We start from the raw sequence: 25555 nt of genomic DNA, 5'->3' as shown, positions 1-25555 counted from the left end.
AAAAGATTAACACACAAACAAAACAAAAAATAAATACAAATTTCTGTTAATATTTGAGAAGAAGCAACTGGACACACATCGTCTGTCAGTGGGTCATTTCCGGTTTTATTTCAAAAGAGGTTTACAAAAACGTTTTTGGTTCAAAGTGGAAAATTGTGCATGGACTCAGGAGAAAAGGAAAACAAAAAAACTAAAACATTAACCTTCATTTAGCTCTCAAACTTTCTTATTACACCGGAAAAAAAACAAAAAAGTACAAAATATAATTTTAAGTGATGAATGGATGCTCTACCAAATGGAAAATACAACCAATTAGTATGTAAATAGCCTCTTAGAACGGGAAATATAGTAAGATTACAGTAAAATAGTCCTTGCTGCTTTCTAAAGTGATCTTTGGTTCAACATTTTTTCCAAAGAAATAACATTCAAGGGGGTTAAAATCCTGTTGCCATTCAGAAATATTCAGATGATGCTATCAATGTTATCAATAAGTAAACAGAGCTCTTATAATGAAAACTGTGTTTAAAAATTGGCTTTTTTCCCCCCAAACTTCCATTAAAATACTTTTAAAATGGCGTAAAATAGAGTCATCTGCACTGACATGGTTAGTATAACTTATGCTGGGTAAAAAAAAAAATCAGAGCAAAAAAGTCAAAGTTGTTTTTGTGAACCTCAGCAGAAGCTTGCAGCAGCTGCACATGCTCAACGCCAAATGAAGCAAACACAGTAGATAAGCTTTGTTTTTCTTTTTCTTTGAACTGGTAAACCAGTCCATTAATTCAAGAGTGAAGTATAATTAACAAGTAGAGAACCCCACTCACATTAGTGCACCTCTTAAACTTTAAATCACAAATCTTTGATTCCAAAACTGTTGTGCAATAAACCATTTCTCGTGAACTAAATTGATTCTAGCAAACTGTTTCTATCATCACAGGCCCACTCTATGGCACTGCTCCCACTTCAGTGTGCCAGTTTTCTGACCGGTTACACTCACAAGTGAGGTAAGTGTTTTGAGGCGACAATTTCATTCTTTTTCTCCAACATGGAGATCTAGCAAAAGGTAAATAAAAGTCGTTTTTCAAGCCCAGTGTCCAATACTCGCCTCCTTCACCAGCAAGCTCTGCGTCTATCGCAGGCTTTTAGTTTTAATTTCCCCAATATGGGAAAGTTTGTCTTTGATATCAGAAGCTCTTGGAACACCAAGCCTTTCTTCTTATGGAGCTTGGAAACCTTCAAATCCTCCTCGTGAGAACTTGATTTATTGTCCTTTTCTGTTCAAGCCAAGCGGTGGAATGGCATTAGGACCCGGGGGTTCAGTTGAAACCTAAACCCGCCCTTTTGGGTCTCTGAGTGGCTCGGACGGGCTCCGTGATGCCGCCTCCCTCCGGGCCCAGGCCCATTCCGGGGTTCCATCCCATGCTCTGCAACATGCGGCTCCCCATGTTTGTGTCTGGGATGGGAGGAGCGTTCTCTCCGACGACACCTGGAAAAGAGGCGTGGCCTTTAAGCAGTCCAATTTGGATTTTTATAAGCTAAACAGAGCAACAAAGAGGAAGCACCAAAACTCTTTTTCTGTTAAAATTATTTTTTCTTTTATTTTGAAAGTAATAAACAAAGGAGGGGGTCATAATGCAGAAAAATGTAACAATAGATGTTTTAACGTGACATTTTTAAAAAAAAACTACTATAAAGAATATAAAAATACATGGCAAGTATTCTGACAAAACATTCCCCTTTCAGACCAGTTTAAAATGTAATTAATCATAATTGATGCCTAACGGATAGTACTGCATTTTTCAGGTGCGACTTATATGCGATTTAAAAAAATTAATAGGTTTACGTTTATTATTTTCCCACCAACTACCACTAGAGGGCACTGTAGGTGTGTGTATCAGTATTTGCTACCGACCGTAACACAGAAGAAGAAGCGTTCTGATCGGCGGGTGAGTGTTTTTTCTTTCATTTAACTTTTCTATTTCATTTTTACTATTGGTTACTTTTTTTCATTGATAATTTTGCATCATTCTAGTAATGACTTATTATTTATTATAAGAGCTCAAATGCAGTAATAGAGTTAAATCCGGGTTACAGACCATGACTAGTATTTCACTTTAAGTGAAATACTAGTCATGGGGCGGCCGTGGTGCAGTGGTAGGGACGGTCGACTCTTGATCAGAAATCAAAAACACAACTTAGGTTGCTTAAGTTAGCCAAAACAGCTAGCATGTACTAAAATATTAGCTAAACTCCAAAATAGCCTTAAAAAAATCATTGTAAATGCCAAAACAGTCCAGAAATATTTTACATTATGAAAAAAAAAAGTCAGGAATATTTTTCCAGAATAAATCAATTTAAGCCTTAAATAATTTTCAATATTTTACTCTTCATAAAAGACATTTTGTCAAAATTATACAAGTTAGAAATAAGCACAAGATTACATCAGGCCATTAATAACTATAAAATAAAATGATCTGGGGGGCCGGATAGAATTATGACTGTGACACGTGATTTAGACTCTAAAACGAGTCGTAAAAAAGGTCAAACACACGGAAGATAAGGCTGTAAAACAGTTGGGCGTTTTAACTTTATTCCTTAAAATCAGATAAAAAGCTACAAATTTACTTTAGAAAAAAAGTCAAGCTGTTGTGTTTAATCTCTGAAACTGAAATAGGTCACAAACATTTCCTGGAACTCAAAGAAAGTATGTCACCTTGTGGGAAAAGGGTTAATTTGATTGTTTTGGCTCCCAAAAATAAAATAAAAAAGTCTGGGTAGATGCCATTCATCTACACTGAATGGTCATTTTTAAATAATAAAAAAAAAAAGATAAAAGTGGATAATAACTGGAGGATTTTGTTTAAATGAAAAGACTTAACGTCGTTTTCCGTATTTGACATTCTGTCCGAGTCCAAATGCGACCGTGAAAGCCACATTTGCAGTCCATTAACAGACGTCCGCAGAAAGAGAGCGTACTGGCGTCTGTCTGGAACAATGGTCATTTCATCCTCTGTTCCTGGAAGTTCCTGTTGGTCACAGAGCCCAACCAATTAGCGTTTTTAATCCCCTCTTTTTTTGTAACTAGTGCGGGGAAAAGCTGCTCACTGCATGAGCTGTGACAGCTCAAGACTGAGATTTCCTGCCATCCACGGCAGAGTATGGCGGCCATGTTTCGAGTGACCACTGGGTAAAGGAGAGTGTTTTGATTTAACCCTTTAGGAACAATTTAAGTGATGTTTTTGTCACCGCCCTTTGTGTTTAGGAGACAGAAGGTGGGGGAGGAAAGGAGGCAGTGGGAGCCATAGAGTGTGTGTGAGCCAAAAATACAATAAAAGGGTCAGTTTGAAAGAAGTGGCCAGATGGCGGTTAGATTTTGCAAGGTGCGGATCCAATACCTGAGGGGGCAGTGGAACCGAGGGGGGCCGCCTTCCGCCTCCGTTTCACGTCTCCCGTGCAGAGGGAGCCCAGGTGCCCACTGGTCTGCCTGCGAGTCCAGGCGGGCGACACCAGAAGATAAAAAATAAACAACAAATTTAGCTGTTTTTGGGGAAAACGCAGCGCGGATATTCCTCATCGACCGTTTTCACCTGCTCGCCGTTTTTACCGAACAGCTCCTCCGATGGCCTCTGTCTGTCCGCGCGTCCCAGTGCAACTGAAGTGGCAGAGAGGGAAAGGGAGGACAACAACTTGATGCCTGAAGCACTTAACAAGCAAGCCTTGTGATAAAAGGGCGAGCACGCAGGAGATCAATGTTTGAGTTCTGCATTAACGCTGGAAGAAAAAATAAATGACAAAGAAAAGGGCTCACCTGGCCGTGGTCTCTCCTGGAGGCTGAGCTAAACCAAGGCCTGTCATGGGGAAAAATACATGTATTTATAGGTTTAAGCCAAACATATCTGCAGAAATATATAGATGTTCTTTTTTTGTAAGCAAGTCACTGCACTATTTAACACAACTATTCATAAAATACTCAGACCGTGTTTAGTAATTATAAAGTAGTAAGTAAGGTGTATTTTGAGACATGAGAGGGGAACTCACTCGTGAGAGTCTTGCGTTTGTCTGCCAAGTCTTTCATTGAACCCGTGGCTGGAGCTTCCCTGCAGCCCTGCCTCAGGCCCCTGCTGGTTTCCATGGAGACGGCTCAACCTCGCCTGAAATCCTAAAAACAAGTTTTTTCATTTGTGTGAGTCTGAACAGCTGGAGATAAAAAAAATATGAAATGGAGTAAAAAAAAAAAAATCAAATGTATTCAATAGAAGCTGAAAGGGTGTAAATGTTTAACTGTAGAATGGATGCTTTGACATTTTTCCTGCAACTTTAAACACTGTTGCCCCCTGCTGGTCAATCACGAAACTGCAAGTGAACATTTTTCTACCATTCTTTTAATAACCAACCATTCTTTTTTTTATTGGAAAGATATAACTGTTTGAAGGCCAACCTCTCTGAGAACTGGGGGTCAGGAGTGGAAACGATCCGGTCAGAATGCTGTTAAAGACGGGGTCAGCGAGATCCAGCTCCTCTGACGCCGTCTCCCTTTCCCACCAGGGGACCACTCCGGCTATCCCACACGCGCCGCCAGGACCAGAACCAGAGCCTGGCTCCCCTTCGTAGAACCAGTCACTCTGTTCATCATCCCCTACAATGAAATGCAGAAATCGATTAAGAGAACGCAAGAATTGTTACAGAAATGTACTTATAAACCTCCTAAGGGCTAAACAGGCTTCAATAATGCAACACTTTCTCATATTTCTACTATAAACACATTAAAAGGACTCACCTTGCCTTCCCTCATCATTAGTATAAAGGCCACCATCACTGCTGTTGCTGACACTGCTGGTTTCACTACAAAAAAAACAAGAAAAAAATACTAAAAATAAAGCAAGATGACACTTTGAATAAATAAAACTAATGAGCAATTAAAATACAGCCAATAAAGTTGGTAAAGAACATAGTCTAATGATGAAAGCTGCCCAAAAATTACCTTAAAATGTGAATCCACGTTAAAATATTTGATAGAAATAGAGTAGATTTACTGGAAAACATTATGCAATACTGTGTTCTCCTTACTTGTATGTCTCACCTGTGTCCTAACAGTGAAGAGGGAACACTCGAAACTAAAAAGGAATCATAAAGATAAAGTCAAAACACTAACCACCTGTCACTCATGTCCTCATCGGAGCCTTTTTGCTCCTCAAGCTCCATCTTGTCCTTAGATCCTTCAGTCGGAGATGAAATTGGGTCTTCACTCTCAACCACCACCCCTTCATCCGCTGCGTCCAGACCCAGTCTGTGTGTCACCAGTTTCCTTTTTTTAATATGGTTCTTCCCACCTGCTGACCCCATCAGGACACCTCCGCACAGCTCCATGGAGCCCCTCCCCTGACCCCCACCTAGCCGTTGCGACCTGCCACCAACGTATGCTTTAGGGACCGGCGGAGGGCCCAGCACAATGGAGGAAGGGGGCTCCGGTTCGGCGGGTGGGTCAACGGCCATTCGTTTGACCTTGCGCCGTCGCCTGAGGCTGCGCGTTCCCTCTGCTGAGCCCAAAACGGCGAGGTCGTCAGGCCAGAGCGGACGCTTGCTTCGACCCAGATCGGTCACGTGGGGCGGACGTCTTTTGGGTCCGAGCTGCTCATCGGAGTCGCTGTTGTCACGGGCGTGGCTGTTGGCACCAGATACACCACCAGTGCTGGCACGGTAGTCCTGAAACAAATACCGTCGGATCAACAACATTCAACTAACTCACTAACAGATAAAGCCTGATCGGGTTAGATTAAACTGTTGATCTTCTCGTCCTCACCTTATGTTCCTCCACACTGGACTCTGAACCCTCACTGAGGTGACCCGTCTCCCACGGCGGATGCGGGTTGTCAGACCGCCGCTTCCGGCCCCTTCGCTTCCGAGCCTGTCTCTTCAGCAGGCAGCCCACCGACAGGCCGTGATCTCCACCATCACCTAGACCGCCGCGCGCTTGTTCTGAGCTCTCCTCCAGCGCTGACACCAGGTCATGGACCAGCTCGTCCATTGTCCGGCGAAAGTGCCTAAAAGGAAGAGAACAGCATAAATAAACACAGCATTTACGTTTTTTCTTTTTTTAATTACTTGTGTATTGTACATCAGCTGCATCGGGACAATCAAGTTTGTCACTGGAAGTCTTTTACTTTGAAAGGAAGTCATACACGCTTCTGTCAAAAGTAAATAATTTCACATTTTGACAAAATGATGGTTTCTCTTTCTATTTTTATTCATGCCAAAAAAAGAAATATGTTTCATATTATTGAATTAAACACATATTGTAGCTGCATCAAATTTTGCAAAAGCATAAAATAAGACTTTGCAGCTCCTACTAGATTCTGATCAGTAATAACAGTCTACTAATCACTGATTTTTTTTTTCGGTTAGTTTTTTCGCATTACCTGCAATAATGCTAGTGTGAATGCTGTAAACTGAATGAAGATGCTGAAATTGATAGCTAAAAACGCTGAAGCTGAGAGCTGAAAATAGTGAAGGTGATAAATAGTTAAAATATTAATTAAATGCCAAATTAGCCTTAAAAAAATAGGTTAGCCAAAACAGCTAGCTCTATCTTAAAAAACAGCTAAAATTCAAAAGACCCTAAAAAAACAGAAGAAAGCCTAAATTACCCAGAACACAATAGCATGATAGTGAAATATTGGCTAAACTCCAAAATAGCCTAAAAAAATACTATATTAGCCAAAATAGCTAGAATGTAGCTGAAATATTAGCTAAACTCAAAAATTGTGTAAAAAAAAACTTAATAAATGCCAAAATAGTCCAAAAAGCTAGCACAATGCCACGATAACTTTCAACTTTACTACACTGCTACGCCATATAATATAAAGTTATGACTTATTGACTATTAAATTAGTCGTCAACTATTTTAATAGTCGATTAGTTGTCGATTAGTCAATTAATCGTGACACCGACCAAATTTATTACCACACCCAGAGTTCCTATAGTCTGGTATAGTCATGTTCTCTCACTAATAAGTACATATTTAGTTTCAGATAAACATATATAACTACACATACAAATAAATATAAACATAGAAACATCCAAAACTCATTTACCATGTATAAACAGCCATTTAAGTCGTATTCTGATACATGATTCAAATGTATATTCATAAATATTTACAGATAAATCACTATTTATTTAAGTTTTATATGTGTACATTTCAATTATCACATTTCTACTTAAACTTCTCTTTATGTGTTGATCAATTCCACAACCTGGCTTAACATGGACACACAAAATCCTTTTTGTTTGTGCACACCTTGTGGATCAGATATTTATGTCCACGATAAAACTAAATTATAATAATTTAAGAGTAGATTGTTTTGATTGCTATTAAAGTAAGGAATCCCCAACCAGCAGAAGACGCTTATAAACACCTAAATGTGACGATTGTAACTCTTCTCTTACATTTCTGTATCTTAGTGTCGAAGAGGAGTTAAAGAAAATTACAACAAAATCAGCACATTCTTTAGTACTCACGGTATCAAATATGAGAGTGATTTAATCTCAAACCCTGAGTTGTATTTTCCGCCCTCTTCTCAGCGTTTCTTCCATTTAGTCAGCTAATTAAGCATGTAGCTTGTTATGCTAACATATCTTCCTGGTTCACTCCACTTACACAGCGAAACGCACAATCACTGCATCTTTAAAACCACTCCGTCACACACTTTTTTGGGGGCCTGTGCTATTTAAGTTCGCAGTAATGGCACAGACAAATAAGAAATCCCCCAAAACACAACCGTCAGACATTGAAAAGAGGTTAGCTAATAGCCCGTGAGCATTGCTAGCTTCCCCCCTCCTATAGCCGGCTGTTTCACGGGAGTTCAGTGGACGTGAGCCGTATGTTACATTAGAGTCGACCCAAAGACCACCTACCAGCCAGTTCCCGCGTTCTCGATGGGTTTTAAGTTCGCTGCACGGAACATTAAAGCCGCCAAATGCCGAGTATGTTCAACCAGAAACGAATAAACAGAGGGACGTCGAGGGCATCATCTTGACACAAAAGCTAACTGTCAGTTAGCCGGATCAATATAATATACGAGAAGACCTGGGTTGTGTTCAGGCGCTGCAGGAAATATCAGAACCTATTCGCGAGTGCTTGAACCTTTAGCATAATAATATTAATAACAAAAATAAAATAGTCTTGAGAAGAAAATTTAACATGTATGTGGTGTTAAAGGAATTAGTTTCCCCAAATTCTGATGTTTCCCACTAATGTTGGGACAATTTAACCATAACAATGTGTTATGTTTATTTCTGCGGAGCCCTATAACGTTCCAAAAATCACTCATATTAGCATTTTGTGATTAGCATTTTATTTGTATTTTGTCCGCACAATATACTCATACGCGTGTGTACGAGATATTAATTTGTGTGCACATTACTAATTTGTGTGCACAAATTGCAAACTTAACTTAAGTGCACGAGGTACTAACTTGTCTGCACATGTTCTCACTAGGTGCTAACTGGTGTGCACAAGGTTCTACTTACATGTGCATACGAAGTACTAACTTGTTTGCAAAAGATACTAATTTGTGTGCCTAAGATACTAGTTTCTTTGCAAAAAGTTTCTAACTTGTACTCACAAGGTTCTAACTTGTGTGCTCAAGGTACCAACTTGTGCACAGAAGTAGCAATATGTACTCACAAGGTATTAACTTGTACTCAGGTTCTAACTTGTGCGCTCAAGGTACCAACTTGTGCGCAGAAGGTAGCAACTTGTACTCACAAGGTACTAACATGTGCATGCAAAGTACTAACTCGTACAAGATACTAACTTAACTTGTCAGCACAAGGTACTAACTTGTGTGTGCAAAGTAATAACTTGTGCCCACATGGTATTCTTGTCAGCAAAAGGTACTAACTTGTGGATATAAAGTACTAATTTGTGTACACAAGGTACTAACCTAATCTGTAGCACAAGGTACTAACTTGCCTGCAGAAAATGCTAAATTGACTGCACAAAATGTTCATTTGATGAAACATTTTTTTTTCAATGCCGTACATTTCTGAAACAGAATTGATGTTTGTTTCTTTTTCAGTTGCAGTTAAAGTAACTGAAAAATTTTTGTTTCATAAATTGATTACACTCAATAAATCAAGCAGGAGAAGTTTCAAAGTGAAAAAAAAAATCTAGATGCAGAATCATGTGCATCTGTTCTCCGGGTGTCTATAAATATAACCTGTTAGTTGTAGTGAATGTTTCAATATGTCAACATAAAGAGTTCAAATTACCCATTAACGATAAACAACAAAGCAAGTGTAATAAACAGTGACACAAAACAAGAATCAAGGTCGATTTGCAAAAAGCTTCTTCAAAGTCAACATTTTATAGTACAGTCTCTGTAAAAGTTACTTTTATGTGTTTTTTCAAAGTATGTCCCTATTAACGTGCTTTTACCTTTTCTAACACATGGGGGCAGTGTTGTTAAAGCCAATCCTCTCACTGTAGATCATTAGTTTTTAAGAAAATAGGATCACGTATGCCATGTAAATTAAAGTTACTTTTTGAAGACTTACTAATTAGATGTTAACACGCCTCACTCAACAGCTAGCCTTGTCTGAATGTCAGTAATGTGACCTCTGGGGTCACCGGCGCCCTCACAGCACCAACACGTCACAGTCTCTATTAAGTAATGGGAGAGTTACAGATTAAAACCACTGCTGAGCACGCACGAGTGACGCGCCAACACTGTTTGTATGCAGTCTTTGGGAGTCCCGCTTAGAACAACATTCTGTCAAACAATCCCTGCTGGTGTCATGTCCTCAAATGCCAAGGGGGTCAGAGGTCTTGGTGGTGTGACGGCTACCCAAGGCCCACTCAGGTTTCTAACAGGGGGTCCAGGTAAAATTAGTAAGATGTTGTTCACTTGCACTTGACGGTCAGACACTTGCTGCACTCAGAGAGCAAAGTCTGAGCGGCTCAGACTTGTGGGGGATTTTGAACAACCATCGCTGGGTTGAATGCACCATGGAATCATGACATCAAGCGGGGATGAAGAGGAGTTTGATGAGGCTGGTCAGCAGGACTCCAATGACACCACCTGGAGCTGGGTAAACTGATTTGTTTATTGTGTCAATGTGTGAGAGGACCACCAAAAGAAATACAAAAATAAAAAAAGAAGAAAGAAATTAGCTTTTTAAAGTCCCAAAACTGGTTCTGAGAGGAGATAAGGAAAAGCTGAAGGGTGTTTACATCATTTAAGATCAGAAAGCAAGATAAAACTGCAACTAAGTAAATAAGGTTCAGGCAAGGAGATAAACAAAAAAAAACATCTATTTTTGAACCATAAAAGTAAAACAAATGGTTTTTCTAATTCTGGAATGCTTGTTTGTTCATTCCAAACACATTTTTCAAAGTATTTATTTAATGGAACAACTTGCACCCGGTTGAGTCACAAGCGCTGACGTCCAAGAGTTTAATTAAGTGGATCATTGATCATTATGCTCTGCGTCTTCTAACCAAGACCACCATCCTTGACATGTTTGTATACATGTAAAAAAGAGAAAAAGAAAACTGGATATGAGTAGATTTTTTGGGAAATTAAAAGCAAAATTATAACGATTTGTGAAAAAAATATTTTCAGCTAAAGCAACTTTGTTTTTGTAGTGATGTTCATCACTGTTGTTTTTTTTTTATCCATTTAGTCAAATTTATGTATCTGGAGGCCAACACAGGCCAGTGAAATATGAAAATGCCATATGTTGCTTTTGTATCATCAGCACATGGATTGAGTTCTTCCAGACAAGCCTTGTTCTTAGAAACATGTCAGCTGCAGCGGCTCATATATTTTTAGAGGAGACATTGACACGGCGATGGAGACTAATGTGCGGTTAGCTTGTGTGCGATGAAGTGACAGAAATCACTGGAACATTGCAGAGTCATTGTAGTTCTTCTTATGGGTTCCGTAAAGTTTACCAGGTAGAAAATATTGCTCAGATGCAAATAAGAGACAATATTTATATTAAAAGATAAAACACAAAGCTTCTTGATAGCAACATTTGTATTCTTTTTTTGTTGTAGTTTTGTACTTGAACAGTACGAAAAAAATAATAATTGCTTTTTTTCAAATATAATATGTTGTGTTTGCTCCAAAGTATACTGATTACCTATATTATCGTCAACACACTCACTTAGACTTACATTTTTAAGCTGGTAAAAAGAGTAACAAGCTCTTAAATCAACACACATGACTCACAAAGCAGTGTGAGTTGACAGCTTTATGAGACTAAATTTCCACATAGGAAACTGGCCCTTAAACTAATCACACCGAACTACTAAGCAGTCTTGTGACCTATTTGATACACAAAGCTAATTACTTAAAAACTGATCATAGTGTATCTAATCAATGCATTGACAGCATTTCCACAATGGGAAGAAAATATGACATAGAGGCTTTCCTGGTTGGAAAAAACAAGCTAGCTACAATTAATTTCTGTTCTTGCTCACTTAGCCAGTTTCAGAAAACTGAAGCATAAATTAGTATTTTGTGGGCAAAAACTAGTAATTTGTGGGCATAAATTGGCAATTTGTTCATTTTTATGGGGGACAGGTTAGCATTTTCTGGGCACAAATTAGCATTTTGTGTGGAAAAAAGAGTATTTTGTGGGCTCAAATTAGCATTTTGTAGCCACAATTTAGTATTTTGTGTGCATAAATTGGCAATTTATTAACTTTTAGAAGGTTAGCATTTTCTGGGCACAAATAAGCATTTTGTGTGCCAAAGCCAGTATTTTGTTGGCACAAACTGGTGTTTTGTGGCCACAAATTAGCATTTTGTGGCCACAATTTGGTATTTTGTGGGCACAAATCAGCAATTTATTAGCTTTTAGTGGGCATAGGTTAGCACTTTCTGGGCACAAATAAGTTTTTTGTGAGCAATAAGCATTTTGAGTGCAAAAATCCATATTTTGTGGGCACAAATTAGCAGATTTTGTGCAAACACTAGTATTTTGTTGGAACAAATTAGCATTTGTGTGCAAAAACTAAGATTTTGTTGGTACAAATTAGCAGTTTTTGTGCAAAAACTAAGATTTTGTGGGCACAAATTAGCATTTGTGTGCAAAAACCAGTATTTTATGGGAACAAATTAGCATTTTAGCATTGGCACAAATTTGTGTTTTGTGAGCACAGGTTAGTCTTTCAAATTGTTCCCTTATATTAGTATTTTGTGGACTCAAACTGGCATTTTGTGGCAAAAAAATGCATTCTCTTTGCACAAATTAGTTGTAGGGATTGTGGGACTGCAGGCATATGAGGTGTTATATGCAGTATGAGGAGTGCTGCCAATTACAAAGTAAATTTTTGTCTCATTAGAGAGCAAACACTGAAACCACTAACGCAGCCACATCCTCAGGTCTGGAAACAGCTAACATCAGCTGTGCTGCGAGGAAGGGCCGCGATTGGTCAGAAACATCACCTCACTGCATCACTCACTGGCCGGTTTCATAGGCTGACGTAGCTCTGCTCGGGTAACTCCAAACGTTCGAATACTGTGTTTTTTTTTTTCTCTTTTTAATTATTATTTAACTCCCATTAGTTGCATAATTTATGATGTACGAACCCTCATAAGCATACACAATATTAAACATAATATTCCAGCTTTTGTTAACATTAATTGCTATCGCTGAAATCGACAACTCCCCTGCTAGACGCTCATTGGCCAACCAGCAACTTTTCTCATGACGTCATAGACTATCACGAGAGTCGGAACAAAACAGGGAACGGAATGACTTTATTTTCGCTTCGAGTTCTATGCGTTTTGCCTCGCAGACAGGGAAGAGGGCAGAACACGAGCCTGTACTGAACGCTCGTGTGTTCGTGAAGCCTGCCAGAACAGTAAAGCTCACAGCAGGTATGTGTCTCCTTAATGTGCAACCTTTGCGGTTGAACTTGTTTGATGTTGCAGCTTCTCTGTAAGCATTATGGGTAAACATGACTAAGCTATTCTGCTTTGTTTTTTTATTCTATAAATGTTCATTTTGGGAGCTTGCTTGCAAACTTTTTTGTTTAATTACATTTTTATTGCAATGTTAAGACAAAAATTGCTTACATTTCCAAGGCTTTATATTTATTGTTTATCAGACAGCAAAACAGACCAGTTTGAGGATAATTTCTTTTTAATTTATTTGCCAAAACGTAAGGATGATAAATCATTTTCAGAGCACATTTTGAGATGACTGAATAAACTATAACCACTGTCTTCAGCAATAATTAGTTCAGTAAACTCATCATAATTGATGAGTTTGACTGTAAATTGATGTAAATAAATCTAGATTTGTGTTGTTGTTGTTGTTATTTCCTCCACCGGCTCTCATTTTCAACACTAAGAACTGCTGAAACTGTCATTGAGAAATTCTTCCCCTTTTTGAAGACTGCAGGGCACGTGACGGTTTATTTTGGGATAAAGCTACATTTAGTCTTCTGCCTGAAAATCAGCTTCTGTTAAAGCAATGCAGTAACCCAATTCCTGAATGGAAAATTCTGTCAATAATTAATTAACTTAAAACTAATTTATATTTCATGTGAGAATCTGCTTGTTGATGTAGTATCTTCTGGAAGTGTATTGAGTAATCTATGTTTTATGACAGAAATGAGGTGTTATGTTGTTGACTTTAGTTCATTTTTGATCTCTGTTGTGCTGAAATCATTTTAAGCATTTCAAGTTAAGAATGTAATTCTTTAGTTATGTTTGTACAAAAACTAGTCACTTCTATGGAGCCCCAAAAGGGACATTAAAGTAAAAAACATACAATTTTTTTGTGTGCACTTGATTTTTTTCTTTACTTCAATGTCCCTTTAGGGCCTCCGTACAATTCTGTAACTGTGGCATGTTTTATCGATAAGAGGTCAAACTGAAACAGAAATTGTAATAAGAAAGTTCTATCTGTGTGGCTTTAAGTAGAAAAACTTTGCTGTACGGTGAATATTCTTCGCCCCTCACTTTGAATGTGCTTGTTGTGTAACTGTACCTTTCATCTCGTCTGGCGTTCTGGCATAACGCTGAGGTTTAGCTCAGCTATTAAAAGACATGGAAGGCTGTGATATGACTGTCACTTGAGAGGTGCGGACCGCTCTAACTTTGACCGTTCTTTGAGCTCTGGTGTCTTGACTGGAAAACGGTTGGATCCAGTTTCCAGTAGAACGGAGAAGGATAGGAAGGCGAAAAAACATCCCGCTCCATATTGAGAAACTAAACCCCACTTTGTCTTGAGCTCTTGTTTTTTAAGTTGGAAATCTGAGTACTTCTCACTGTTTTCTCTAAACCTCTGTACCCAACCAGACCCGCCAAACCATGAACTATGTGGGCCAGCTGGCGGGCCAAGTGTTCGTCCAGGTCAAAGAGCTGTACCGAGGCCTGAATCCCGCCACCCTGTCAGGCTGCATCGACGTCATCGTCGTCAAACAGCCCGATGGCTCTTTGCAGTGCTCGCCCTTCCACGTTCGCTTCGGCAAAATGGGTGTTCTCCGTTCCAAGGAGAAAGTGGTAAGGGGATAAACTCACCTCCTGGAGGTTGTCTTTGCTCTCCTCTCATGCCGTCTCATCCCTCTTCTCGCTGCATTAGGTGGACATGGAAATCAATGGCGATCCTGTGGATCTGCACATGAAGCTCGGAGACAATGGAGAAGCTTTTTTTGTGCAGGAAACAGAAGGCGATCAGGTTAAAAAAAGGAACTTGTTCTATTGAAGAAATAGCTGATATTAAACAGTTCATGGCAGGTTTTTTTTTTATTAGGAAAAGAATTTATTGTTGAAAAAAGAAAGTACTTTCATAGATTATCAGTTCCTTGAGGGAATCCATGGTTGAATAGAAATCGAAACACTTCTGCCTGGCCCACATTGAAAAAAATTCACTATGCTGTTGTTCTTGTTTGAACTAGGTCAAGTCAAATGTGGATTTAGCAAACCAGCCTGGAATATTTCGAATTGTTTTTCAGACAGCTTCCTGGTGTCATACAGGAAGTGAGACATTTCATTAAACGTGACAAACCTTGTTACAAAGGATTTGCTCTTGAACATGTAATTACTGAATTTGGTCTTTCCTCATCAAAAGATTAAAAAGATGTTTCGTAATTTAAAAAGTCAGAATTCTACTGATAAATTTCTTGTTGGAAATTTCATCATTTTTTTTACTACTTTGAAAATTCAAGTGAAAAAGCCGAACCACATGATTTATGGTGATGAAACATGGTGTTTACTTCACCACTGTGCACAGCTGAGTCCAACAAGTAGACAGTAGGGATGGCTCTGACAAAGCAACGGGGGGATTCATTTTTTTTCTCAAAGTGGTGTCAGATTCCCAGGGTAGCACTACTGTGTGTCTAAAACCATTTTCTTGAAGCTGAGTTATTACTGCCAGACCACAAAAAAATCATCAGGGGACTCTTCCAGAAAAAATGATTAGTGCATTTTTATATCAAAATTAGTTATTTGTTGCTGCTTTAATGATATTGTAATAACAAAGAGGATCAATATTTCGTAGAAACTGCTGCTCTTCCATAGAAATACGTTAGATCTATGCATATTAACATACTACAAACTCACATTTTTGATGTAATTTTTTAAATCATTCAGTAAAGATCAAACTTATTCATTTTTTCTACTTTTTTCGCCACGATAGGAAATTATTCCCTCCTACTTGGCGACCTCGCCCATCTTGTCCGACGGGCCCGTTCTTAAAAACTCCTCCCTGAAGAACTCTGGTCCACCTATTCAAACCTTGGGCTCCATGGGGAGCAATGGAGAGAACGGTAGCATGAAGAAGAGGAGGAAGAGGAGGAGGAAGTGTCGGGCAGACAGTACGAGGAGGGAAGACAGTGGGGACTATTATGCAGATGAAGACATGTTTGCCATTGATATCAGCTCGGATGAGGGCACGGAAAAGGAGAACAACAGGTAAAAAAAAAAAAAATAATAAGATGTAGCAGGAAAAATATAAAAAAGTAAAACCCCGAAAGACGCATTTTAAAGAAATGTTGTGTGTTTGCAGATCTTCATCCAGAGATGTCCTGAGAGAGGAGACAACTGCTGGTTCTTTCAAACAGAGTGGTGTCTACACTCGATCAGATGGGGAGTGGAGCCCCTTCAACAGGTGCTAACAGATGTAGTCTATAGACATACACACACTAGATGGATCATTTCTATTATGGATTTGTAAATAAAGGGATTTATTTTTAATTTATGTAGAAAAGCTCTAGAGTAAGGATGTCGAACTCAATCACACAAGGGGCCAAAATTAAAAACATACCTTAGATCGCAGGCCAAACGGGATAAACATTTATTGAACACAACAAAACTAAATTTTAAAAACTTTAAAACTGTAACTTTTTAGACATAATTATGAACTAGATTTATAGCAATACCTGCGATAATGCTAGTGTGAATTCTGTAAGCTGAATTTGGCCATTTAAGATGCTAATGCAGATAGCTGACAGTGCTAAAATTGTTAGCTAAAAATGCTAAAGCTGAAAATGCTAAAGATGATAGCTGAAAACAGTGAAGCTAATAGCTGAAAATGCTAAAGCTGATAGCTGAAATCAGTGAAGCTAAAAGCTGAAAAAAAAGCTGATAGCCAACTAAAATATTAGCAAAATCCCAAATTAGCCCAAAAAACTTAGGTTAGCCAAAACAGCTAAAAAAAATAGCTACACTTTAAAATAGCCTAAAAAGTTGAAAAAAGTCTAAATTAGCCAAAACAGTGTGTAAATATTAGCCTAACTCCAAAACAGAATTAAAACCAAAAAAGCCTACATTTGCCAAAACAGTTAGCATGTAGCTGAAATATTAGCTAAACTCCAAAACAAACTAAAAAACATTTTAAAAGCCTAAATTAGCCAAAACAGCTAGCATCTAGCTGAAATATTAGCTAATCTCCAAAATATCCTTAAAAAATCTTTAAAAAAATAACTGTCTATTTCTCAATAGAGAAATAGACAGTTTAACTTTCTTGCAACCCGCAGGTACTTCCTATTTGGAACACGAGAGGGGAGGAGTTACTCAGTCCAGTTCATACTTATACAGTCAATGGATACATGGCAGATGGAGGAGTAGGGCTATGTTTGGCAACATGTAATGCAGACTCATCAGGTGGGAGGAGTCTCTCAATCCAAAGAGTAGAAAAAAAAATGGGACTGGAAATGCAAATCCAAGGGGAAAAAAACAGAGGATCAGATGATTTAATAATGCAAAATAATTTAAATAGTTATGAATGCAGTCGAGAATTACCGGTAAGTACGATTTAAGCACAGGTGAAGAAATGGAAAGTTTTACCAGAGGGATAACTGCAAATGTGTTTATTTTTGGTATAATATCCTTTATTTGTAACATGGAGGTCAAAGGGAAATTTGTCCTCTTTGCTACCACTAGAGGCATTTGATATCCACGGGTGGAAGGTTGGGGCTTTATGTTGTAACATTTGAATGACCAGGGCAAATGTTTAACTGTAATCTCTTTCAGCCCCACTAGCTCTCGCCCCACGTCTCCCAAGAGTGACTCTGAATTAATCACCAACTCAGCAGACAGTCAGAATCCAGCCATGCACTGGGCATGGGGAGAGCTTCCTCAAGCTGCCACGGTAAGAAAGAGATTTAGGATTTACCGAAGCAAAAAAGAATGTTTTAAATATTAAAATGTTCTTCCCCTCTTATTTTTTTTAGCCTTCCTTCCTCCCGCTGAAGTCCGATCCTCCTGCAGTTTGTCCCGTTTCCATCCCCGTATCAGAGAACACCCACTTCCGCGTGATTCCTCCAGAGGTGTCATCAGGGCAGTGTGGGGGCTGCTGTGCAATACCAGCCCTTCAACAGGAAAAGAGGGCAATCCAAGAGGAGGAAGTTGTAGTTTCTGCGGGAACTGAGTCGGGATCAGTGAGGATGGAGGCTCAGGCGGTATCTTCAGACACGCAGGTGACTGCGCCTAGAGGTTCGGTGACAGCCGACGCAGAAGAGACAGCGTCTCATATACTTGGCAAGACAGACTCTCCATGCAAGAGAAAAGGTAGAGTGCACACACTCATTTTTAATACTTTTTCCTTTGCTAAGTTGTGGTTCACAAACAATGACATGTTTTTAGTTATTTATAATTATTTCAACATATTTTAGACTTTTGGTAACCAAAAATTCTAAAAAAGTTACAAAGCTACTCAGTTTTGAAAAAGCACACTTGACTGATGAGATATTTAAGTGATAAAGTGGTTAAAGTCTCACTCCCAAAGCTCTTTTTCAAACTGCAAAATATCCCCCAGAGGATATGAATGAGAAATCACTCAAATTCTTAAAAAACTTTGTGCATCTTTAAACTTGTGAACTTCCGAAAGTTTTCTGCTAGAGATACCATTCAAACTTTAAAATGTTCAGCAACTACTGGGTTTTTAGGGTAGTTTGGAGTTTAACTTTTAATTTAGCAACACGCTAGCTGTTTTTGGCCGATTTTGAATTTTTTACAGTTTTTTTAGGCTATTTTAACATTATGCTAGCTGTTTCGGAAAATTAGAATTTTTTACGTTCATTAGGGAAATTTAGAGTTTAGCTAATATTTCAGCATTATGCTAGCTGTTTTGATAAAATTAGACTTTATTTTAACATTACCGTATGCTAGCTGTTTTGGAAAATTAGAATTTTTTACGTCCTTTAGGGAAATTTGGAGTTTAGCTAATATTTTTTTGGCATTGTGCTAGCTGTTTAGTCAAATTTTCACTTTTTAAAGTTCTCTAGGAAAATTGTGAGTTTAGCTAATATTTCAGCATTATGCTAGCTGTTTTGGCAAAATTAGACTTTTTTTTTACATTATTTGGGGAAATGTGGAGTTCAGGTAATATTTTAGCATAATGCCAGCTGTTCAGTCAAATTTTGACTTTTTAAAGTTATTTTAGATAATTTGGAGTTTAGCTAATATTTCAGCGTTATGCTAGCTGTTATTCCAAAATTAAACATTTTTCCATTTTTTGGTTAATTTAGCAATTAGCTAATATCTTGACAAGCCATCAGCTTGTACATTTTTATTTATCAATTTTCAGCTATCAGCTCTTACAGCATTCACACTTGCATTATTGCAAGTAATGCCATATATCTAACTAAAAATTAAATTTAATGTAATTATAAACACCAAAAACAATATTTTCATGACACTCTTTGTTTGTTTTTCAGACAAGAGGAGCCGCCATCTTGGCTCTGATGGAATATACCTGGATGACATCACGGAGCTGGAACCGGAAGTAGCCGCCCTATATTTTCCCAAGAGGTGCGTAAACAAGCACATGGAGGGAGGCGTGGTGCCTTTAGGGAATTTTTTTCTCTCTAACGCCTCCTTGTAATGGCTCTGCAGTGACAGCGGCGTCACCATGAGGAGCATCTCTGATCCGGGGCTTCGCAGCAGCAGCCTGTCACCACAGTCGCTGAGCTCGGGAGGTGACAGCGGAGTGGACAGCTACTGTGACCCCACATCTGACCTGACGTCCGTCAGCATCTCTCTCTGTGGGGGGCTCACCAACAGCAAGGAGATCACCAAAGGTGCTCCACGTTTTGCCACCTCAGAGATGCCCCCTCAACGGACAACAATAATGTTGGCGTTTTCCATTTTCCAGAGCAGTTTGACGAGAAGATCATCTCCTATCAGCAGTTCTTGGAAAACCCGAGCATCATCGACGACCCCAATCTGGTTGTGAGGATTGGAACAAAGTGAGGCTTTTTCATTTCACCTTTTTTAACCGCTTTTATCTAACTTAAATTAAGACAAAACGTGTACTTTTTTTTCCTGTAAGTGACAGAAATATATTTCTCTCATAGGTACTATAACTGGAGCACTGCGGCTCCACTTGTGCTGGCTCTGCAGGCCTTCCAGAAACCCCTGCCAAAGGTAAAAGAAGAGTGCAGCTCCAACAGAAATGACTCAGGATCGTATTTCGTGACTATCACGCCCCCTTCAGATCAAATCTGGAACTTCTTGCAGGAAGTCACACATCACCGTTCTATGTTCTCTCCTTCTCTTCCTCCATCGTTTCTGTTACTCCAGTCTTCTTGCCTCACTTATGTTCACTCGTCCTTGGAGTTCCTCTTTTGTTGTCTGACTGGTGTCCTAGGATACAGCTCTGTATGTCTCTTTCACTTCCTTCCATGCGTTTACACTTCCCCCACCGATTCTTTCTCTCACTGATTTCTCCATCTCAGCTGAAGACACCACATTACTCCTTATTGATTTGTTCTCTAGTTGTTTGTTTTCTTTTGCGTTTTTATTTTATATTTTGTTGTGTATGTTGGGCTTGTGCGTGCTCCCTGTTTAGGCTGCAGTGGAGAAAATCATGAAGGAGAAGATGCCCAAAAAAGGAGGGAGGTGGTGGTTCTCGTGGAGGGGCAGAAACAGCACCACCCAAACAGTAGGTCCCATTCTGAGGCGTCATCCTTCACATGAAATCAGTCAATACACTGCAATGATGTTTGTCTTTTAGGATTCAAAGGACGGCAATGGGGCCTCTCCAGATCAAGAAGGGAAACTGAAAATCAGGTAATCAAAATGTCTTTATTTTAAGCAGTTTTTGTTATGTGTGCGGTTAAACTTTATTCCTATGTAACAGGCAAGAAGAGACGTCCTCCAGCGATGAGGACCTCCATGCTGCCAAGCAGAGCACTCCCATCGTTCAGTCGGAACCAACGCTCTCTTTAGGAGGCGTGTCTTACAAAAAAACGCTCCGGCTCACATCGGAGCAGCTGGTGAGGCGTCCAACGCACTAACATTCTCTACGTCTTCGTGGGCTGTTTTTTTTTTTTTACTACAGTTTTCTCAGAGGTCATTTCACAACTTTCTCCTTGTTACAGCTCTCATTGCAGCTGCAGGACGGCCCAAACGATGTTGTTTTCAGTGTGACCACTCAGTACCAGGGAACCTGCCGCTGCCAAGGAACCATTTACCTCTGGAACTGGGACGACAAAATAATCATCTCTGACATAGATGGAACCATCACCAGGTGTGTGAGTTCTTTAAGAAGCCCATTTGTATTAAAGGTTGATTAAACGTTTTACTAGGACTCTGGAGCCACATGCAGCTCTTTTATTCCTCCATTGTGGCTCTCTGGCTTTAAAGAAAACTTCAAGCTTAATTAATTAATTCATTCATGTTTAGATTTTTACCATGTCAGATAAGCTTTACTGATCAAAATGATGGTTAAAGCTTTAATCTACAGTCAGAGTTGTTTATAAAAAAGTGATATTTTCTTATTGGATTTACATGTATAGATTTTAAAATAATTTGGATTCTACACTGTTTTTATTCACTAGTAAAAGAAGAAAAAGGATGAAGGAACACAAAAATCAATAAAAGAAAATCTCAGGTTCCTTGCATTTTTAATTAAAGTAAATCTGCTGCAGCTGGAGGATCTGATTAAACACAGGATGTGTTTTATTTTGAAATGAACTTAAATGTGCTATTGTCAAAAGTGAAAAAAAATTGTTATATATAGAAAAAATCAGTTTTAGAAAACATTTCAAAGGAATATTTTATAAATGAATGGCTTAATGGCCACAAAACAATTTAAAATAAAGTGTATTTTTTCTAACTTTGAGGTGAAATTTTGCAGCTCTCACTGAGTTTCGGTCCATAAAAACCTGAACCAAACGGCTCTTTTAGCGTTAAAGGTTGCAGACCCCTGTACTAGGAAGAGAAGGGTCAACAGCAGCAACTCATTAGCCTAAATTCATATTTCTGTGTAGGAGATCGCTATTCTAGTCATTTCATTTGTCTCATTATTTCTTTTTTTTCCATCGTAAAGAGTAACCAAACCCTAAATCAACTTTTTTGTCTGTTATTTTCAATAAATGAGGCGTTAAAACTTCTGTCTGTCGGTCATTGCCAAATTTTTGATAAATTAAAATTGTTTAATAATATTGCTCCAAAATTGTGCCAGGAATGTTAGGCTATGGAAAAAAGGGGTGGGCTTGCTTAGTCCTGCCCATAACTTTCTGCCGCCCTATATCCTAGAAAACGACAAAGGTTTTTTGATTTCTCCTATAAAAAAGGAATAATCATAATTAAAATACTCTAAAAATAGCTCAAAAAGTGATGGAAGTGGGCCTTTAAAATCATTTAAATTCTATTGTGAAGTCTTTCTGATGCTGTCACCAGGTCAGACACGCTGGGTCACATCCTGCCCACTCTGGGGAAAGACTGGACACACCAGGGAATTGCACACCTCTACCACAAAGTTAGCCAGTAAGCATATCGTTTTTAGCTCATCAAATATTTGTATTTTAAGTTTGGGTGGTTAAAATTCAAATTTTTCCTCCTGTCTGTTATCAGAAATGGCTACAAGTTTCTGTACTGTTCAGCTCGAGCCATAGGCATGGCGGACATGACCAGAGGTTACCTAAACTGGGTCAACGAGAGGGGCACCATGCTTCCTATGGGTCCTGTCCTCCTGAGTCCCAGCAGCCTTTTTTCAGCTCTGCATCGGTATTTTAAGCAAACATTTCTTTCTGAAAGATACTCATAAAACCGTGTGACCGTATTTCCCGGTTTTATTCGACAGGGAGGTGATCGAGAAAAAGCCTGAGAAGTTTAAGGTGGAGTGTCTGACCGACATCAAGAACCTCTTCTACCCAAACAGACAGCCTTTCTACGCTGCGTTCGGCAACAGACCAACGGTACAAACGCACATCTTCAAATCCATCACACAGCTCTGATTCTTTGAATTACAAACACTGGCATCAAATCGAGTATGCAACATATACTGTAGAAATTAGGGTGTTGACGCATTAGCTCGCGCGATTAATAAAACATAATTGATTAGTTAATATTTATTAATTGCACAATTAATATTTATTAATCACGCTCAGACGTCCTGCCGTACAGATGTGGGATCAACTTAATAAAACTGTCTAAAATAAACTTTTCTACATTCTGTGATTGAGATTTCATTCAAATTAAGGGATAATATGGGATTTAATTGTAGTTTCTAGGCAAAACGAATGTTCTCTTTTATTGAAAGATAGAATTTTAATAGAGAATAAACTTCTCATTGAAGTCTGCAGTGGAGATCAGCAGATCACCTCACCTGCTGTGGGGGGAGGCGGAGCGAAACTTAGCTGTCTGCTTTGAGAAATCCAAAGAGGAAACCAACTATTATTTTATTTTTGGATGGGAACCGGCATAAATTTTCCACAAAATTTTCCTAAAAATTACAGAAACTCCGCCATTCTCCGTGAAAGTCCCACCTCCGAAAGTTAAAAGAAGACAGACACACCCCCACCTGTGAGCAGCCGACCTGAAATCCAGCTGGATCAAACTTGTCCCAAACAAGTTGTTTTATTATTTTTATTCCGCTTAATAAAGAAAATGTATGAGAAAATAAAAGCTGGAAAAATTGAAAAACTATTTCAGGAAAAATGTAAAATAAACAGCAGTGCTCTTAGGAGAGAGATCACATTTTTCCTGAGAATTTTCAGTTTTTGCATAATTTTATGTTTAGTGTGTGAATACAACATTGAAAAATGACTAAATTAAGATAGTTTTAGACCATGGGTTCCAAAGGATTGAAAATAAATGATCTAAATGTACAAATTTATATGTCATTTCATATTATAATTATTTTAATACTGTCACAAAAAAATAATGTTGATTAATGGGGATTAATTTCATTCCAGATTTGTGATTAATTAGTTCTTTTTTTATTGATTCCCAGCCCTAATAGAAATGTATCATTTGCTTTGCAGGATGTGTTTTCCTATAAAGAAGTAGGTGTGCCGCTAAACAGGATTTTTACAGTGAACCCTAAAGGAGAGCTAGTGCAGGAGCACGCCAAGACCAACATTTCATCGTGAGTTCCTTTAATAGTTTAGTCAATTTTTTTGTGATTCTTAGTAAATGTGATTTATTTCTCTTCTACTCAGGTATGCCCGTCTGGGAGAAGTGGTTGACCACGTCTTTCCTCCCGAGATGCAGTCCACCTCCTCAGACTTTCCCTGCTCGGACACCTTCAGCCATTTTACATTCTGGAGGGAGCAGCTCCCTCCGGTGGACCATCAGGGAACAACAACCCCTCAGCAGAATCCGCCTCAGCAGCTGGAGATGAACGGACAGTGATGTGTGTTTTTCATGTAGAAAACTGAGCACTTTGTACACAGCAGCCTAGTATCTGCTGTGAATAGTCTTAAGGCACAAGATGCATATAAATGCACATTTCTTCAAGATGGCGTGACTGTAGATTAAGGCAGCTTAGCGAAGACTTTTAGAGGGAGAGTTTGCAATATCTATTTATGTAGCTAGTTATTATTTTCAAAAACACCAGTATGCTAATATTTTCTTATGTCAACTGTTTCAGGATGATGCAATTTGTTGAATTCAGATTAGGATAACAGATTCCAGTGTTTTTTTTGTGTGTGATATTATAATGGTAATATTAAATATGAGCAATATTGAACTTTTTCATTAAAAAAACAGGCAGGTGGAAGTTATTTCCAGCTGTTTGAAATGAATGTAACGGTGCAGAATAATAGAAAAAAATCCTCTGAAAATAGTGCAACAAACTGTTAAATAGATTTTATATTTATAAAACACAAGTGTTACAAATATAGTTTATCTTAGATTTGTTTGGCTCTTATTACACTCCGGCTTTAGCTTTCCTGGGTCAGACTCTGGCGACCCCGTGACCCCAAAAGGGAAATAGCGTGCTAAAAAAAAGGATGGATGTTCATTTTATGTAACTTCACTGCCAGTATGAGGTCACACTGAGCATGTAAGCATGTCTAAAATGTGTCACTTGTCAACAGATATCTGTTTTATGACCTTTAGGCTGCAGAAAAGTGGAAAAAAAAGGATTTAACGAAAGCTGTATTCTTTCTATGAAAGAATCAAAACAGATGGAAGTTTGTTTGTTTTTTTTTTTTTTTGCCTTTTTTTTCTTTTCTCTTTGACTCCAGTGGTGAAGTTGAAGCTTCCAGTTCAGTAAAATGACTGCTATTGAGCTCTGTGTGGTTTCATTTCTCTGTGGTCAGTCTTACTTTACTTTTCTTCATTTTTTTGGACATTTTTTTGTTTTCAGTTCACAAAAGCATCATTTTTGCACACATGCTAGAAAAAATGATCTAACTTCTTGCCCTGTACTTTTCTGATTTGAAAATTCCTGAAAATGCAGGATTTCTACACTGAGAATATGCAATATTGATTGTAAAATCCTAAAAACATGCTGACTGAGTACAAAACAAAGTGTTCTGATAAGAATATTTCTAATACACACTCATAATCATTTCAGTAGTAGACAAACACTGTTATTCTGTTTTAGGAGAAGCATCAAATGATTTAGCACCATTTATTGACCTTTAAATCTTAATGTGCCTTTAAATGTCAAAGAAAAGGTTGATCATAACAATTTTGTGGTAATTCCTTTATGGCAACAATCAATATCCTTCTTTTTAGTGCAACCCCAGCTTCTTCCTTTTTTTACAGACATGCTTTTGATTACCGTATTTTAAGCAATAATTCCACAATAACTGTACTAAAGACTCAAAGTTTGTTTGTTTTTTTTTATGCAAAAATTG

At 38.4% G+C, this 25555-nt stretch overlaps 2 protein-coding genes across 7 annotated transcripts; one reads left to right on the top strand and one right to left on the bottom strand.

Moving 5' to 3' along the window:
• Positions 1–83: 83 nt before the first annotated feature.
• Positions 84–8087, bottom strand: gpatch2 (G patch domain containing 2). 5 transcript variants are annotated; one of them, XM_024291592.2, is made up of 10 exons: positions 7912–8086; positions 5798–6038; positions 5150–5700; positions 4775–4839; positions 4436–4633; positions 4036–4156; positions 3806–3845; positions 3585–3649; positions 3393–3481; positions 84–1483 (listed from the first exon to the last, which is right to left on the bottom strand). In XM_024291592.2, exons 1-10 carry the CDS (start codon positions 7959–7961, stop codon positions 1314–1316), a joined length of 1590 nt encoding a protein of 529 aa, XP_024147360.1. In that variant the 5' UTR covers positions 7962–8086; the 3' UTR covers positions 84–1313. The 5 variants fall into 5 exon arrangements, with proteins under 5 accessions (XP_024147360.1, XP_024147361.1, XP_036066474.1 ...); XM_024291593.2 differs by having other exon boundaries at positions 5153–5700; XM_036210581.1 differs by lacking the exon at positions 7912–8086 and adding an exon at positions 7655–7827.
• A 1423-nt stretch (positions 8088–9510) lies between these two features.
• Positions 9511–24981, top strand: si:ch73-21k16.1 (phosphatidate phosphatase LPIN1). Of its 2 annotated transcripts, none has more exons than XM_024291694.2 (20): positions 9511–10089; positions 14319–14522; positions 14602–14697; positions 15658–15932; positions 16027–16128; positions 17493–17610; positions 17693–18029; positions 19178–19271; positions 19356–19540; positions 19615–19708; positions 19817–19886; positions 20311–20403; positions 20476–20531; positions 20602–20737; positions 20843–20991; positions 22146–22232; positions 22320–22472; positions 22549–22663; positions 23732–23835; positions 23909–24981. In XM_024291694.2, exons 1-20 carry the CDS (start codon positions 10000–10002, stop codon positions 24099–24101), a joined length of 2751 nt encoding a protein of 916 aa, XP_024147462.1. In that variant the 5' UTR covers positions 9511–9999; the 3' UTR covers positions 24102–24981. The 2 variants fall into 2 exon arrangements, with proteins under 2 accessions (XP_024147462.1, XP_024147463.1); XM_024291695.2 differs by lacking the exon at positions 9511–10089 and adding an exon at positions 12738–12890.
• Positions 24982–25555: the final 574 nt, after the last annotated feature.

Source organism: Oryzias melastigma, linkage group LG24, assembly GCF_002922805.2.
Source record: "Oryzias melastigma strain HK-1 linkage group LG24, ASM292280v2, whole genome shotgun sequence".
Classification (NCBI taxonomy): Eukaryota; Metazoa; Chordata; class Actinopteri; order Beloniformes; family Adrianichthyidae; genus Oryzias; species Oryzias melastigma.
The sequence above is the reverse complement of the archived record's forward strand: the minus strand, read 5'-3'. Positions and strand labels throughout refer to the sequence as shown.